Here is a 19,658-nt window from a genome sequence, read left to right on the forward strand (position 1 = left end):
GATCATCTCTGACTAATACCAGACGGTAGATCATCTCTGACTGTACCAGACTGTAGATCATCTCTGACTATACCAGACGGTAGATCATCTCTGACTAATACCAGACGGTAGAACATCTCGGACTAATACCAGACGGTAGAACATCTCGGACTAATACCAGACGTTAGATCATCTCTGACTAATACCAGACGGTAGATCATCTCTGACTATACCAGACTGTAGATCATCTCTGACTATACCAGACGGTAGATCATCTCTGACTATACCAGACTGTAGATCATCTCTGACTATACCAGACGGTAGATCATCTCTGACTATACCAGACTGTAGATCATCTCTGACTATACCAGACGGTAGATCATCTCTGACTATACCAGACTGTAGATCATCTCTGACTATACCAGACGGTAGATCATCTCTGGCTATACCAGACTGTAGATCATCTCTGACTATACCAGACGGTAGATCATCTCTGACTATACCAGACTGTAGATCATCTCTGACTATACCAGACGGTAGATCATCTCTGACTATACCAGACTGTAGATCATCTCTGACTATACCAGACGGTAGATCATCTCTGACTATACCAGACTGTAGATCATCTCTGACTATACCAGACGGTAGATCATCTCTGACTATACCAGACTGTAGATCATCTCTGACTATACCAAACGGTAGATCATCTCTGACTATACCAGACTGTAGATAATCTCTGACTATACCAGACTGTAGATCATCTCTGACTAATACCAGACGGCAGATCATCTCTGACTAATAACAGACTGTAGATCATCTCTGACTATACCAGACTGTAAATCATCTCTGACTATACCAGACTGTAGATCATCTCTGACTATACCAGACTGTAGATCATCTCTGACTAATACCAGACGGTAGATCATCTCTGACTATACCAGATGGTAGATCATCTCTGACTATACCAGATGGTAGATCATCTCTGACTATACCAGACTGTAGATCATCTCTGACTATACCAGACTGTAGATCATCTCTGACTATACCAGACTGTAGATCATCTCTGACTATACCAGACTGTAGATCATCTCTGACTATACCAGATGGTAGATCATCTCTGACTATACCAGATGGTAGATCATCTCTGACTATACCAGACTGTAGATCATCTCTGACTATACCAGACTGTAGATTATCTCTGACTATACCAGACTGTCGATCATCTCTGACTTTACCAGACGGTAGATCATCTCTGACTAATACCAGACGGTAGATCATCTCGGACTAATGCCAGACTGTAGATCATCTCTGACTATACCAGACTGTAGATCATCTCTGACTATACCAGACTGTCGATCATCTCTGACTTTACCAGACGGTAGATCATCTCTGACTAATACCAGACGGTAGATCATCTCGGACTAATACCAGACGGAAGATCATCTCGGACTAATACCAGATGGTAGATCATCTCTGACTAATACCAGACGGTAGATCATCTCTGACTAATACCAGACGGTAGATCATCTCTGACTAATACCAGACGGTAGATCATCTCTGACTAATACCAGACGGTAGATCATCTCTGACTGTACCAGACTGTAAATCATCTCTGACTATACCAGACGGTAGATAATCTCTGACTAATACCAGACGGTAGAACATCTCGGACTAATACCAGACGGTAGATCATCTCTGACTAATACCAGACGGTAGATCATCTCTGACTAATACCAGACGGTAGATCATCTCTGACTAATACCGGACGGTAGATCATCTCTGACTATACCAGACGGTAGATCATCTCTGACTAATACCAGACGGTAGAACATCTCGGACTAATACCAGACGGTAGATCATCTCTGACTAATACCAGACTTTAGATCATCTCTGACTAATACCAGACGGTAGATCATCTCTGACTAATACCAGACGGTAGATCATCTCTGACTGTACCAGACTGTAGATCATCTCTGACTATACCAGACGGTAGATCATCTCTGACTAATACCAGACGGTAGAACATCTCGGACTAATACCAGACGGTAGAACATCTCGGACTAATACCAGACGTTAGATCATCTCTGACTAATACCAGACGGTAGATCATCTCTGACTAATACCAGACGGTAGATCATCTCTGACTAATACCAGACGGTAGATCATCTCTGACTAATACCAGACGGTAGATCATCTCTGACTGTACCAGACTGTAGATCATCTCTGACTAATACCAGACTGTAGATCATCTCTGACTAATACCAGATGGTAGATCATCTCTGACTAATACCAGACGGTAGATCATCTCTGACTATACCAGACGGTAGATCATCTCTGACTATACCAGACTGTAGATCATCTCTGACTATACCAGACGGTAGATCATCTCTGACTATACCAGACTGTAGATCATCTCTGACTATACCAGACGGTAGATCATCTCTGACTATACCAGACTGTAGATCATCTCTGACTATACCAGACGGTAGATCATCTCTGACTATACCAGACTGTAGATCATCTCTGACTATACCAAACGGTAGATCATCTCTGACTATACCAGTCTGTAGATAATCTCTGACTATACCAGACTGTAGATCATCTCTGACTAATACCAGACGGTAGATCATCTCTGACTAATACCAGACGGTAGATCATCTCTGACTGTACCAGACTGTAGATCATCTCGGACTAATACCAGACGGAAGATCATCTCGGACTAATACCAGATGGTAGATCATCTCTGACTAATACCAGACGGTAGATCATCTCTGACTAATACCAGACGGTAGATCATCTCTGACTAATACCAGACGGTAGATCATCTCTGACTAATACCAGACGGTAGATCATCTCTGACTGTACCAGACTGTAGATCATCTCTGACTATACCAGACGGTAGATAATCTCTGACTAATACCAGACGGTAGAACATCTCGGACTAATACCAGACGGTAGATCATCTCTGACTAATACCAGACGGTAGATCATCTCTGACTAATACCAGACGGTAGATCATCTCTGACTAATACCAGACGGTAGATCATCTCTGACTATACCAGACGGTAGATCATCTCTGACTAATACCAGACGGTAGAACATCTCTGACTAATACCAGACGGTAGATCATCTCTGACTAATACCAGACTTTAGATCATCTCTGACTAATACCAGACGGTAGAACATCTCGGACTAATACCAGACGGTAGAACATCTCGGACTAATACCAGACGTTAGATCATCTCTGACTAATACCAGACGGTAGATCATCTCTGACTAATACCAGACGGTAGATCATCTCTGACTAATACCAGACGGTAGATCATCTCTGACTAATACCAGACGGTAGATCATCTCTGACTGTACCAGACTGTAGATCATCTCTGACTAATACCAGACTGTAGATCATCTCTGACTAATACCAGATGGTAGATCATCTCTGACTAATACCAGACGGTAGATCATCTCTGACTATACCAGACGGTAGATCATCTCTGACTATACCAGACTGTAGATCATCTCTGACTATACCAGACGGTAGATCATCTCTGACTATACCAGACTGTAGATCATCTCTGACTATACCAGACGGTAGATCATCTCTGACTATACCAGACTGTAGATCATCTCTGACTATACCAGACTGTAGATAATCTCTGACTATACCAGACTGTAGATCATCTCTGACTATACCAAACGGTAGATCATCTCTGACTATACCAGACTGTAGATAATCTCTGACTATACCAGACTGTAGATCATCTCTGACTAATACCAGACGGTAGATCATCTCTGACTAATACCAGACGGTAGATCATCTCTTACTATACCAGATGGTAGATCATCTCTGACTATACCAGATGGTAGATCATCTCTGACTATACCAGACTGTAGATCATCTCTGACTATACCAGACTGTAGATCATCTCTGACTATACCAGACTGTAGATCCTCTCTGACTATACCAGACTGTAGATCATCTCTGACTATACCAGACTGTAGATCATCTCTGACTATACCAGACTGTCGATCATCTCTGACTGTACCAGACTGTAGATCATCTCTGACTAATACCAGACGGTAGATCATCTCTGACTAATACCAGACGGTAGATCATCTCTGACTAATACCAGACGGTAGATCATCTCTGACTAATACCAGACGGTAGATCATCTCTGACTATACCAGACGGTAGATCATCTCTGACTAATACCAGACGGTAGAACATCTCGGACTAATACCAGACGGTAGATCATCTCTGACTAATACCAGACGGTAGATCATCTCTGACTAATACCAGACGGTAGATCATCTCTGACTAATACCAGACGGTAGATCATCTCTGACTGTACCAGACTGTAGATCATCTCTGACTATACCAGACGGTAGATCATCTCTGACTAATACCAGACGGTAGAACATCTCGGACTAATACCAGACGGTAGAACATCTCGGACTAATACCAGACGTTAGATCATCTCTGACTAATACCAGACGGTAGATCATCTCTGACTAATACCAGACTGTAGATCATCTCTGACTAATACCAGACGGTAGATCATCTCTGACTAATACCAGACGGTAGATCATCTCTGACTGTACCAGACTGTAGATCATCTCTGACTAATACCAGACTGTAGATCATCTCTGACTAATACCAGACTGTAGATCATCTCTGACTAATACCAGATGGTAGATCATCTCTGACTAATACCAGACGGTAGATCATCTCTGACTATACCAGACGGTAGATCATCTCTGACTAATACCAGACGGTAGATCATCTCTGACTATACCAGACGGTAGATCATCTCTGACTAATACCAGACTGTAGATCATCTCTGACTAATACCAGACGGTAGATCATCTCTGACTAATACCAGACGGTATATCATCTCTGACTATACCAGACGGTAGATCATCTCTGACTAATACCAGACGGTAGATCATCTCTGACTAATACCAGACGGTAGATCATCTCTGACTAATACCAGACGGTAGATCATCTCTGACTAATACCAGACGGTAGATCATCTCTGACTAATACCAGACGGTAGATCATCTCTGACTAATACCAGACGGTAGATCATCTCTGACTAATACCAGACGGTAGATCATCTCTGACTAATACCAGACGGTAGATCATCTCGGACTAATACCAGACGGTAGAACATCTTGGACTAATACCAGACGGTAGATCATCTCTGACTAATACCAGACGGTAGATCATCTCTGACTAATACCAGACGGTAGATCATCTCGGACTAATACCAGAGGGTAGATCATCTCTGACTGTACCAGACTGTAGATCATCTCTGACTAATACCAGACTGTAGATCATCTCTGACTAATACCAGATGGTAGATCATCTCTGACTAATACCAGACGGTAGATCATCTCTGACTATACCAGACGGTAGATCATCTCTGACTAATACCAGACGGTAGATCATCTCTGACTATACCAGACGGTAGATCATCTCTGACTAATACCAGACTGTAGATCATCTCTGACTAATACCAGACGGTAGATCATCTCTGACTAATACCAGACGGTATATCATCTCTGACTATACCAGACGGTAGATCATCTCTGACTAATACCAGACGGTAGATCATCTCTGACTAATACCAGACGGTAGATCATCTCTGACTAATACCAGACGGTAGATCATCTCTGACTAATACCAGACGGTAGATCATCTCTGACTAATACCAGACGGTAGATCATCTCTGACTAATACCAGACGGTAGATCATCTCTGACTAATACCAGACGGTAGATCATCTCTGACTAATACCAGACGGTAGATCATCTCGGACTAATACCAGACGGTAGAACATCTTGGACTAATACCAGACGGTAGATCATCTCTGACTAATACCAGACGGTAGATCATCTCTGACTAATACCAGACGGTAGATCATCTCGGACTAATACCAGACGGTAGATCATCTCTGACTGTACCAGACTGTAGATCATCTCTGACTAATACCAGACGGTAGATCATCTCTGACTAATACCAGACGGTAGATCATCTCTGACTAATACCAGACGGTAGATCATCTCTGACTAATACCAGACGGTAGATCATCTCGGACTAATACCAGATGGTAGATCATCTCTGACTGTACCAGACTGTAGATCATCTCGGACTAATACCAGATGGTAGATCATCTCTGACTAATACCAGACGGTAGAACATCTCGGACTAATACCAGACGGTAGATCATCTCTGACTAATACCAGACGGTAGAACATCTCGGACTAATACCAGACGGTAGATCATCTCTGACTAATACCAGACGGTAGATCATCTCTAACTAATACCAGACGGTAGAACATCTCGGACTAATACCAGACGGTAGATCATCTCTAACTAATACCAGACGGTAGATCATCTCTGACTGTACCAGACGGTAGATCATCTCTAACTAATACCAGACGGTAGATCATCTCTGACTAATACCAGACGGTAGATCATCTCTGACTAATACCAGACGGTAGATCATCTCTGACTAATACCAGACGGTAGATCATCTCTGACTATACCAGACGGTAGATCATCTCTGACTAATACCAGACGGTAGATCATCTCTGACTATACCAGACGGTAGATCATCTCTAACTAATACCAGACGGTAGATCATCTCTGACTATACCAGACGGTAGATCATCTCTGACTAATACCAGACGGTAGATCATCTCTGACTATACCAGACGGTAGATCATCTCGGACTAATACCAGACGGTAGATCATCTCTGACTATACCAGACGGTAGATCATCTCTGACTAATACCAGACTGTAGATCATCTCTGACTAATACCAGACGGTAGATCATCCCTGACTATACCAGACTGTAGATCATCTCTGACTAATACCAGACGGTAGATCATCTCTGACTAATACCAGACGGTAGATCATCTCTGACTAATACCAGACGGTAGATCATCTCTGACTAATACCAGACGGTAGATCATCTCTGACTAATACCAGACGGTAGATCATCTCTAACTAATACCAGACGGTAGATCATCTCTGACTAATACCAGACGGTAGATCATCTCTGACTAATACCAGACGGTAGATCATCTCTGACTAATACCAGACTGTAGATCATCTCTGACTAATACCAGACGGTAGAACATCTCTGACTAATACCAGACGGTAGATCATCTCTAACTAATACCAGACGGTAGATCATCTCTGACTAATACCAGACTGTAGATCATCTCTGACTAATACCAGACGGTAGATCATCTCTAACTAATACCAGACGGTAGATCATCTCTGACTATACCAGACTGTAGATCATCTCTGACTATACCAGACGGTAGATCATCTCTGACTAATACCAGACGGTAGATCATCTCTGACTAATACCAGACGGTAGATCATCTCTGACTATACCAGACGGTAGATCATCTCTGACTAATACCAGACGGTAGATCATCTCTGACTAAAACCAGACGGTATATCATCTCTGACTAATACCATACTGTAAATGTCCAACCTGTACTCAGGTTTTACCATTCCACATCAACAAATACACCACATACATTTCATGTTCTCCTCCAAATCTCTCATAAATCTCTAACCCACGTCCTACTCTGTCCATGTTTAGATGGCATCGCGTGGCCATCAGTGTGGAGAAGAAGAGCGTGACCATCATTGTGGATTGTAAGAAGAAGCTGAGCAGGCCACTGAAGAGGAGCGACGGGGCAGCCATCAACACTGACGGCATCGTTGTCTTTGGAACCAGGATTCTGGATGAAGAAGTTTTTGAGGTAAGAACAAAAACGTGATTTTTCCTGTCTTTTATATATATATTTCCACACTATGAGGTTGTAACAATACTGTGAAATTGTGTGAAAATGATAAGGACATAAGGGGGCTTAGTCCCTATATAAAAATAGCAAAAAAAGTTCAAATGATTGATAGACAGTTTGGCGTAATTGCGCTGTGCTGTGTCAGCACTATGGACAGAGCGCAGCGTGGTGTGTGTAAGGAGGCTATGGAAAGCCACTTGGGAAAATGGTTTCCGTTAGCCGGTCATTTCCGGCTTTTGGACGATAAAAGTGTATCTGGAAAAAAAAATTCCGGGGCTGCTGAGGAGACAGAGAAAGCGAGAGAGGAGCCTTGGCCTAGGCTACTGTTGATTGTAAAGATGGAGGCCTTTTTTTTTCATTGAAGGAAAACTAAAGTTATAGAGGGAAAAGCCTACTAACCAGGGCTCCAGATGGCCACCATTTAGTTGCATTTTGCGACCCTTTGACAGGTGGTGGGAGTTAGAATGTATTGGTTGCATCGGGGATCGTCTTAGGAGGCTAAAACCATGATTCGGTCAAATTGTAATGTGGATTAAGTCAGCCCCCCCCCCAACTCTCTGATTCAGAGGGGAGGGGTTAAATGCAGAAGACACATTTCAGTTGAAGGCATTCAGTTGTACTGACTAGGTATCCCCCCTTTCATTCAGTTGTACTGACTAGGTATCCCCCCTTTCATTCAGTTGTACTGACTAGGTATCCCCCCTTTCATTCAGTTGTACTGACTAGGTATCCCCCCTTTCATTCAGTTGTACTGACTAGGTATCCCCCTTTCATTCAGTTGTACTGACTAGGTATCCCCCCTTTCATTTCACAACAGCTACCTTATACACACAAGTGTAAAGGGATGAAGAATATGTACATAAGGATATATGAATGAGTGATGGTACAGAATGGCATGGGCAAGATGCAGTAGATGGTATAGAATACAGTATATACATATAAGATGAGTAATGTAGGGTATGTAAACAAAGTGGCATAGCTTAAAGTGGCTAGTGATACATGTATTACATGAAGATGGCAAGATGCAGTAGATTGTATAGAGTACAGGATATACATATGAGATGAGTAATGTAGGGTATGTAAACATTATATTAAGTGGCATTGTTTAAAGTGGCTAGTGATACATTTTTTACATACATTTTCCATTATTAAAGTGGCTGGAGTTGAGTCAGTATGTTGGCAGCAGCCACTCAATGTTAGTGGCTGTTTAACAGTCTGATGCCCTTGAGATAGAAGCTGTTTTTCAGTCTCTCGGTCCCAGCTTTGATGCACCTGTACTGACCTCACCTTCTGGATGATAGCGGGGTGAACAGGCAGTGGCTCGGGTGGTTGTTGTCCTTGATGATCTTTTTGGCCTTCCTGTGACATCGGGTGGTGTAGGTGTCCTGGAGGGCAGGTAGTTTGCCCCCGGTGATGCGTTGTGCAGACCTCACTACCCTCTGGAGAGCCTTACGGTTGTGGGTGGAGCTGTTGCCGTACCAGGCGGTGATACAGCCCGACCGGATGCTCTCGATTGTGCATCTGTAAAAGTTTGTGAGTGCATTTGGTGACAAGCCGAATATCTTCAGCCTCCTGAGGTTAAAGAGGCGCTGCTGCGCCTTCTTCACGACGCTGTCTGTGTGGGTGGACCAATTCAGTTTGTCTGGGATGTGTACGCCTAGGAACTTAAAACTTTCTACCCTCTCCACTACTGTCCCGTCGATGTGGATAGTGGGGTGCTCCCCCTGCTGTTTCCTGAAGTCCACGATCATCTCCTTTGTTTTGTTGACGTCGAGTGTGAGGTTATTTTCCTGACACCACACTCTGAGGGCCCTCACCTCCTTCCTGTAAGCCGTCTCATCGTTGTTGGTAATCAAGCCTACCACTGTAGTGTCGTCCGCAAACTTGATGATTGAGTTGGAGGCGTGCATGGCCACGCAGTCGTGGGTGAACAGGGAGTACAGGAGAGGGCTCAGAACGCACCCTTGTGGGGCCCCAGTGTTGAGGATAAGCGGTGTGGAGATGTTGTTACCTACCCTCACCACCTGGGGGCAGCCCGTCAGGAAGTCCAGTACCCAGTTGCTCAGGGTGGGGTCGAGACCCAGGGTCTTGAGCTTGATGACGAGTTTGGAGGGTACTATGGTGTTAAATGCTGAGCTGTAGTCAATGAACAGCATTCTTACATAGGTATTCCTCTTGTCCAGATGGGATAGGGCAGTGTGCAGTGTGGTTGCGATTGCATTGTCTGTGGACCTATTGGGGCGGTAAGCAAATTGGAGTGGGTCTAGGGTGTCAGGTAGGCTGGAGTTGATATGGTCCTTGACTAGTTTCTCAAAGCACTTGATGACAGAAGTGAGTGCTAGTCGTTTAGCTCAGTTACCTTAGCTTTGTTGGGAACAGGAACAATGGTGGCCCTGTTGAAGCATGTGGGGACAGCAGACTGGGATAAGGATTGATTGAATATGTCCGTAAACACACCAGCCAGCTGGTCTGCGCATGCTCTGAGGACGCGGCTGACTCTGCAGCCTTGCGAGGGTTAACACGTTTAAAAGTTTTACTCACGTCGGCTGCAATGAAGGAGTGTCCGCAGGTTTTGGTAGCGGGCAGTATCAGTGCCACTGTATTGTCCTCAAAGCGAGCAAAGAAGTTATTTAGTCTGTCTAGGAGCAAGACATCCTGGTCCGCGACGGGGCTGGTTTTCTTTTTGTAATCCGTGATTGACTGTAGACCCTGCCACATACCTCTTGTGTCTGAGGTATGTCTGAGGTAATTGAACAGTAAATTATAACAACAAGAGCCTAATTCTCACAATACATGACGATCACTGGATTAGGTTGCACGTGTAACGGTCGTCGTATGAAGAAGGTGTGGACCAAGGTGCAGCGTGGTAAGTGTTCATATTATTTAATGAACTGAACACTAATAGAAAATTATCTAATTTACTAATTAACTAATTAACTAATGAACTAATTAGTAAATGTTGTATTAGAACATGGTTTACTATGTCACTGTATAGTTGATTTTACGTATGGTCTCTACTACAGTAGAGACAGGCCTCTCTTGTAAAGGAGATTGGATGGCCTGGAAATTAAAAAGGGATCGGTAAATAGATTTCTGTTACTCTTGATCTTGTTCTTGACAAGCAATTACACGTTTACTTTTTCTCAGATCAGAGAAGTTTGGTAACAACCACAGAATCGGCTGCTATTGCTGTTTTTTTCTGATTCAGCTGGGAAACATGATGTAGGTCAGTGGTCAATGTTCTGATTCAGCTGGAAACATGATGTAGGTCAGTGGTGAATTTTCTGATTCAGCTGAAAACATGATGTAGGTCAGTGGTCAATGTTCTGATTCAGCTGGGAAACATGATGTAGGTCAGTGGTCAATGTTCTGATTCAGCTGGAAACATGATGTAGGTCAGTGGTCAATGTTCTGATTCAGCTGGGAAACATGATGTAGGTCAGTGGTCAATGTTCTGATTCAGCTGGGAAACATGATGTAGGTCAGTGGTCAATGTTCTGATTCAGCTGGGAAACATGATGTAGGTCAGTGGGAAATGTTCTGATTCAGCTGGGAAACATGATGTAGGTCAGTGGGAAATGTTCTGATTCAGCTGGGAAACATGATGTAGGTCAGTGGTCAATGTTCTGATTCAGCTGGAAACATGATGTAGGTCAGTGGGAAATGTTCTGATTCAGCTGGGAAACATGATGTAGGTCAGTGGTCAATGTTCTGATTCAGCTGGAAACATGATGTAGGTCAGTGGTCAATGTTCTGATTCAGCTGGAAACATGATGTAGGTCAGTGGTCAATGTTCTGATTCAGCTGGAAACATGATGTAGGTCAGTGGGAAATGTTCTGATTCAGCTGGGAAACATGATGTAGGTCAGTGGTCAATGTTCTGATTCAGCTGGGAAACATGATGTAGGTCAGTGGTCAATGTTCTGATTCAGCTGGAAACATGATGTAGGTCAGTGGTCAATGTTCTGATTCAGCTGGGAAACATGATGTAGGTCAGTGGTCAATGTTCTGATTCAGCTGGAAACATGATGTAGGTCAGTGGTCAATGTTCTGATTCAGCTGGGAAACATGATGTAGGTCAGTGGTCAATGTTCTGATTCAGCTGGAAACATGATGTAGGTCAGTGGTGAATTTTCTGATTCAGCTGGGAAACATGATGTAGGTCAGTGGGAAATGTTCTGATTCAGCTGGAAACATGATGTAGGTCAGTGGTCAATGTTCTGATTCAGCTGGAAACATGATGTAGGTCAGTGGTCAATGTTCTGATTCAGCTGGAAACATGATGTAGGTCAGTGGTCAATGTTCTGATTCAGCTGGACACGATGTCACAATGCAAGCCGATATCTACCCCTCAGATTTCTTTTTAACATGACTTTAAAAACATAAACCGATGCAACATGAACCAATTAAAGACAGTTCTGTAGCAATTAGGTTTGATCAGTAGGCTATAGCCCCAATACATTATCACTGCATATTGGTTATACTTAAATTGCCCTGCCAATGTTGTTCTTCTGAGACCATTTTGAAATTATATATATAGTTTGTTGTATTACTCGTTTTTTCTACTGGACTGACGGCCTGCATCTGATGGTCAGTCTGAGGGGAGGGAGGGAGCAGAGGTGAGGCTGCCTCTCCCCCGACTCACTGTCCCTCCGCTCTCCCTCCCTCCGTAAAGAGAACAGGGGACACAGTCTTCCAGCTGATGGTGAAACTCAAGTCGCACTGCATTCTTTCTGCCTCATGCACCAATTCATTGTTGTTACTGCGGTGACCAGAGTAAGTGAAATATTCCTCGATATTAAATAAGACACAAGCCACTAATAATAACAACACAAGCATATCAGAACACTTTGATTTACTCGTTCATTACAGCTGTAGTGATGGTTGTAGTCATTCATTACAGCTGCAGTGCTGGTTGTAGTCATTCATTACAGCTGCAGTGCTGGTTGTAGTCATTCATTACAGCTGCAGTGCTGGTTGTAGTCATTCATTACAGCTACAGTGATGGTTGTAGTCATTCATTACAGCTGCAGTGCTGGTTGTAGTCATTCATTACAGTGATGGTTGTAGTCATTCATTACAGCTGCAGTGCTGGTTGTAGTCATTCATTACAGCTGCAGTGCTGGTTGTAGTCATTCATTACAGCTGCAGTGCTGGTTGTAGTCATTCATTACAGCTACAGTGCTGGTTGTAGTCATTCATTACAGCTTCAGTGCTGGTTGTAGTCATTCATTACAGCTACAGTGATGGTTGTAGTCATTCATTACAGCTGCAGTGATGGTTGTAGTCATTTCTTACAGCTGCAGTGATGGTTGTAGTCATTCATTACAGTGCTGGTTGTAGTCATTCATTACAGCTACAGTGCTGGTTGTAGTCATTCATTACAGCTACAGTGATGGTTGTAGTCATTCATTACAGCTGCAGTGATGGTTGTAGTCATTTCTTACAGCTGCAGTGCTGGTTGTCCTCATTCATTACAGCTGCAGTGATGGTTGTAGTCATTCATTACAGCTGCAGTGCTGGTTGTAGTCATTCATTACAGCTGCAGTGCTGGTTGTAGTCATTCATTACAGCTGCAGTGCTGGTTGTAGTCATTCATTACAGCGATGGTTGTAGTCATTCATTACAGCTGCAGTGCTGGTTGTCCTCATTCATTACAGCTGCAGTGATGGTTGTAGTCATTCATTACAGCTGCAGTGCTGGTTGTAGTCATTCATTACAGCTGTAGTGATGGTTGTAGTCATTCATTACAGCTGCAGTGATGGTTGTAGTCATTCATTACAGCTGCAGTGCTGGTTGTAGTCATTCATTACAGCTACAGTGCTGGTTGTCCTCATTCATTACAGCTGCAGTGATGGTTGTAGTCATTCATTACAGCTGCAGTGCTGGTTGTAGTCATTCATTACAGCTGCAGTGCTGGTTGTAGTCATTCATTACAGCTGCAGTGCTGGTTGTAGTCATTCATTACAGCGATGGTTGTAGTCATTCATTACAGCTGCAGTGCTGGTTGTCCTCATTCATTACAGCTGCAGTGATGGTTGTAGTCATTCATTACAGCTGCAGTGCTGGTTGTAGTCATTCATTACAGCTGTAGTGATGGTTGTAGTCATTCATTACAGCTGTAGTGATGGTTGTAGTCATTCATTACAGCTGCAGTGCTGGTTGTAGTCATTCATTACAGCTACAGTGCTGGTTGTCCTCATTCATTACAGCTGCAGTGATGGTTGTAGTCATTCATTACAGCTGCAGTGCTGGTTGTAGTCATTCATTACAGCTGTAGTGATGGTTGTAGTCATTCATTACAGCTGCAGTGCTGGTTGTAGTCATTCATTACAGCTACAGTGCTGGTTGTAGTCATTCATTACAGCTGCAGTGCTGGTTGTCCTCATTCATTACAGCTGCAGTGCTGGTTGTAGTCATTCATTACAGCTGCAGTGATGGTTGTAGTCATTCATTACAGCTGCAGTGCTGGTTGTCCTCATTCATTACAGCTGCAGTGCTGGTTGTCCTCATTCATTACAGCTACAGTGCTGGTTGTAGTCATTCATTACAGCTACAGTGCTGGTTGTAGTCATTCATTACAGCTGCAGTGCTGGTTGTAGTCATTCATTACAGCTACAGTGCTGGTTTTAGTCATTCATTACAGCTGCAGTGCTGGTTGTCCTCATTCATTACAGCTACAGTGCTGGTTGTCCTCATTCATTACAGCTTTAGTGATGGTTGTCCTCATTCATTACAGCTGCAGTGCTGGTTGTCCTCATTCATTACAGCTGCAGTGCTGGTTGTCCTCATTCATTACAGCTGCAGTGCTGGTTGTCCTCATTCATTACAGCTGCATTGATGGTTGTCCTCATTCATTACAGCTACAGTGATGGTTGTAGTCATTCATTACAGCTGCAGTGATGGTTGTAGTCATTCATTACAGCTGCAGTGCTGGTTGTAGTCATTCATTACAGCTGCAGTGCTGGTTGTAGTCATTCATTACAGCTGCAGTGCTGGTTGTCCTCATTCATTACAGTGCTGGTTGTAGTCATTCATTACAGCTGCAGTGCTGGTTGTAGTCATTCATTACAGTGCTGGTTGTAGTCATTCATTACAGTGCTGGTTGTAGTCATTCATTACAGCTGCAGTGCTGGTTGTAGTCATTCATTACAGTGCTGGTTGTAGTCATTCATTACAGCTGCAGTGCTGGTTGTAGTCATTCATTACAGCTGCAGTGCTGTTTGTCCTCATTCATTACAGCTGCAGTGCTGGTTGTAGTCATTCATTACAGCTGCAGTGCTGGTTCTAGTCATTAATTACAGCTGCAGTGCTGGTTGTAGTCATTCATTACAGTGCTGGTTCTAGTCATTAATTACAGCTACAGTGCTGGTTGTAGTCATTCATTACAGTGCTGGTTGTCCTCATTCATTACAGCTACAGTGCTGGTTGTAGTCATTCATTACAGTGCTGGTTGTCCTCATTCATTACAGCTGCAGTGTTGGTTGTAGTCATTCATTACAGCTGCAGTGCTGGTTGTAGTCATTCATTACAGTGCTGGTTGTAGTCATTCATTACAGCTGCAGTGCTGGTTGTAGTCATTCATTACAGCTGCAGTGCTGGTTGTAGTCATTCATTACAGTGATGGTTGTAGTCATTCATTACAGCTGCAGTGCTGGTTGTAGTCATTCATTACAGCTGCAGTGCTGGTTGTAGCATGAGTGGAAGTAGGGAGACTTTGTATGTATTTTATGTCTCATAAAAGTGTTGAACAATGTATTGACAGTGCTGAATAGTAATTTAAACATGAACTAACTCATAAAAACAGCAGCTCTGTGTTGTATTCGTTGAGTCTCTCTCTAGTCATGGTTTTAAAGGTTTTTACATCTCAAAGCAGCAACTTCGCCGTGCGTCCGATTCTTCTTTGGCGCGAGGAAACTGTACGGACACGGTGATCTGAGCTATCTGATTGGCCAGCGGTAGACCTGTAGGTGCACTTGATATGCTCTCCGGGCCAGCTGAGTTCTACCTTCAGTTGTACCTTCATCACTAGGGCTGCTGAATCAAGTGCACCTACCGCCAACAGTGCAGTCAAATGTTTGGCGATCGACTAGGAATGACTTGGTGATCACTGACATACAGTAGATGAATGTGGATGGATCTTATTGGAGGCATAACTGCATAACAATTGGTCTCAATTATACTATTTTTCAGCATGCATTGGAGTCTACTGGCACTGAGTAATGTTAGGAGTCGTAAAGTTAATTTGTCTTCAGAAACCAGTTTCTTTATTTGACTTTCATACAATTCTTTCATAAATGGTTTTATGGACTATATAACAACAGTACTTGGCTTTCTGCACTTGGATAGAGCCCTGGACTGTGTCAAGGGAAAATGCCAGTTGTGTATGACTTTAAATTAGTTTTTTTCCCCTAAAAGAGGAATTGAGAAGAAAGTCTCCATAGAAGTGTGAAATAAGAAAATTATATGAGGGAGCATATTAAGGATAATTCATTTTTGCCATGGAGGTTGTTTGTGACATAGAAAGTGCTGAGGGTTTTCAGTCATGAATAATATTGTCACTGAGTAACTGTCAGTTTTACAACTACAAAATGTCTTTATTTTGAGTCACTAGAGGACAAGCGGACTCATGGGGTGCAAAACCTGAGAATGTCAAGAAATAGGAATTCTGAATTTAATTGGTAGAGTAAAAAGATGATTATGGCCTGAACGATATAGCTCAGAAGCATCCAAGGAGTATTTCCCGAGATCCAATCCTAACATACATTTAAAGAGAAAATTGACCAGTATAGCTCTCATTACTCTTTACTTGATAATACTGAAGGTCTGACAATATACCTTAGCTGTGAACCCAGCTTGAAGAAAAGCCTTGATGTAGCTTGGATTATTTAATGATATTCGCAAATGGACCACCAGTATAGCTCTAATTACTCCTAATAATAGACATCAGATCTTTCTCCTTTTCTCTTAACCCAGCTTTACCACAGACAGGTAGTTGAGAGGTCTAGGGAAACTATGAGCGACATGCTATATACCTACAGTATGATACACTAGCTGACATGGCAATAGCCCCAGTCTGTCAGACTGTCAAAGTACCTGTCTTGGTATTGAGAGTGAAACACTAACCTGAAAATATGTTGCCTACATGTATGGACAGCTAGCCAGCTATTTCTGCACTTAACCATACAGTAGAAATGAAGGGTTAGCATTTAGCTAATTAGCATTGGGACTCTCCCCACCACAGATATTTTTAATTTTTAACTGTCCCGAGGCCAGGTTCGGCGTGATGTGGGTGTTCTTTGTTTAAATGTAAATTATGTTAAACTGAGTGGAATTATAGAGCAATTTGGCCTCTTTTTCCTCTGTTTAGAAACAATGAGAAGAGAAAATGATTTTGTTTGTGCCAGGGGGAGACCCGGTTCGCACGTTGGAAGACGGTCCCAACTGGCACCTTATACACTATATAGTACACTACTTTTAACCAGGGCCCGAAATGCACTATATAAAGAATGTAGTGCCATTTTGGACAGAGATGAGAGCTATTTCTTCATCTGTAATCATTTCCACTTCAACTTTAATAGGGTTTGTTGATTCATATCTTTGTTCCTCGGAGAGTATAGTTCCCCTAAATACTGCCATCTTGTTTCTAAGAGAATATAATTCCCCTAAATACTGCCATCTTGTTTCTAAGAGAATATAGTTCCCCTAAATACTGACATCTTGTTTCTAAGATAATATAGTTCCCCTAAATACTGCCATCTTGTTTCTAAGAGAATATAGTTCTCCTAAATACTGCCATCTTGTTTCTAAGAGAATATAATTCCCCTAAATACTGCCATCTTGTTCCTGACAGTATAGTTCCCCTAAATACTGCCATCTTGTTTCTAAGAGAATATAGTTCCCCTAAATACTGCCATCTTGTTTGTAAGAGAATATAATTCCCCTAAATACTGCCATCTTGTTTCTAAGAGAATATAATTCCCCTAAATACTTCCATCTTGTTTCTAAGAGAATATAATTCCCCTAAATACTGACATCTTGTTTCTAAGAGAATATAATTCCCCTAAATACTGCCATCTTGTTTCTAAGAGAATATAATTCCCCTAAAGACTGCCATCTAGTTCCTAACAGTATAGTTCCCCTAAATACTTCCATATTTCTAAGAGAGTAGTAAATCTAATTACCGCCCAAGAGAGTATAGACTCATTATTAACCTTAAGGTTCCTCCAGATATTGTTCTCTTCCTGTTTATAGGAGGATATAGATGTCATTGTTGAACACAGTGAAACGCTGCTTTTGTGTTTTGTTGCCAGATGATTGTGCTTAAAAGTAGACTCAGCAATATGACATCATTCTTTACCTCATTATGCACAGCAGGACAACTTCCTGCTTACAGGAACGGCTAAATGCAAATCTACTGAGGTGCCATTTTGGACGGAGATGAGAGCTATTTTTTCAACTCTAATCATTTCCCTCTTCAATTTTAATAGCCTTGGGTTTGTTGATTCATATCTTTCTTTTTTTTGTATGCAAGCTGCACGCTAATGACCAGCCAGAGAAAGTCAGAGTCCGAGTGAAATTCCCCTGTGATAGAACAGTGTTGGTTGTAGTGTGGTGAAGATCGAGGCTCAGAGTTTTTGTTTTGCCATTTAGCCAAAAACTCACGCAGCCCAGTCCCTCCAAGGTGGACAAGCGTTCACAAATGCAGCTGTTGAAAACGAGGCCAGCAAACTTAATCCGTTAACCAATAACAAAACAAATCCAATTTTTATTTGTCGCATGCACCAAATACAACAGGTGTAGTAGACCTCACAGTGAAATGCTGAATACAACAGGTGTAGGTAGACTTCACAGTGAAATGCTGAATACAACAGGTGTAGGTAGACTTCACAGTGAAATGCTGAATACAACAGGTGCAGTAGACCTTACAGTGAAATGCTGAATACAACAGGTGTAGTAGACCTTACAGTGAAATGCTGAATACAACAGGTGTTGTAGACCTCACAGTGAAATGCTGAATACAACAGGTGTAGTAGACCTCACAGTGAAATGCTGAATACAACAGGTGTAGTAGACCTCACAGTGAAATGCTGAATACAACAGGTGTAGTAGACCTCACAGTGAAATGCTGAATACAACAGGTGTAGTAGACCTCACAGTGAAATGCTGAATACAACAGGTGTAGGTAGACCTTACAGTGAAATGCTTACTTACAAGCCCTTAAACCAACAATGCCGTTTTAATAAAATTGTTTTAAGAACCAGTCTTATGTGTTATTGTTATTGTGAGTAATATAATGGAATTGAGGCAAATACGGTGTCTCTATTGCAGCACAGTACTGTCAAGGTACCATTGTAGCACTATGAATAATGGCATCATTATGTCATCTTCTAATATTAAGTTATTTTAGTCTCAAATCAAATCAAATTTATTTATATAGCCCTTCGTACATCAGCTGATATTTCAAAGTGCTGTACAGAAACCCAGCCTAAAACCCCAAACAGCAAGCAATGCAGGTGTAGAAGCACGTTGGCTAGGAAAAACTCCCTAGAAAGGCCAGAACCTAGGAAGAAACCTAGAGAGGAACCAGGCTATGTGGGGTGGCCAGTCCTCTTCTGGCTGTGCCGGGTGGAGATTATAACAGAACATGGCCAAGATGTTCAAATGTTCATAAATGACCAGCATGGTCGAATAATAATAAGGCAGAACAGTTGAAACTGGAGCAGCAGCACGGCCAGGTGGACTGGGGACAGCAAGGAGTCATCATGTCAGGTAGTCCTGAGGCTCAGGTCAGTTGAAACTGGAGCAGATACAAGTACAGTATTAATACGCGAGTCTTAAAGAGACAC

At 42.5% G+C, this 19,658-nt stretch overlaps 1 protein-coding gene across 1 annotated transcript in view; it reads left to right on the forward strand.

Moving 5' to 3' along the window:
- LOC110508247 (collagen alpha-1(XI) chain) overlaps positions 1 to 19,658 on the forward strand; it is a 234,535-nt gene that overhangs the window by 38,247 nt on the left and 176,630 nt on the right. Inside the window, exon 4 of the mRNA XM_036965973.1 lies at positions 7,605 to 7,767. Within this exon, the coding sequence (XP_036821868.1) occupies positions 7,605 to 7,767 (163 nt within the window). The remainder of the gene's footprint in view (positions 1 to 7,604; positions 7,768 to 19,658) is intronic.

This window comes from Oncorhynchus mykiss, chromosome 28, assembly GCF_013265735.2.
Source record: "Oncorhynchus mykiss isolate Arlee chromosome 28, USDA_OmykA_1.1, whole genome shotgun sequence".
NCBI lineage: Eukaryota > Metazoa > Chordata > Actinopteri > Salmoniformes > Salmonidae > Oncorhynchus > Oncorhynchus mykiss.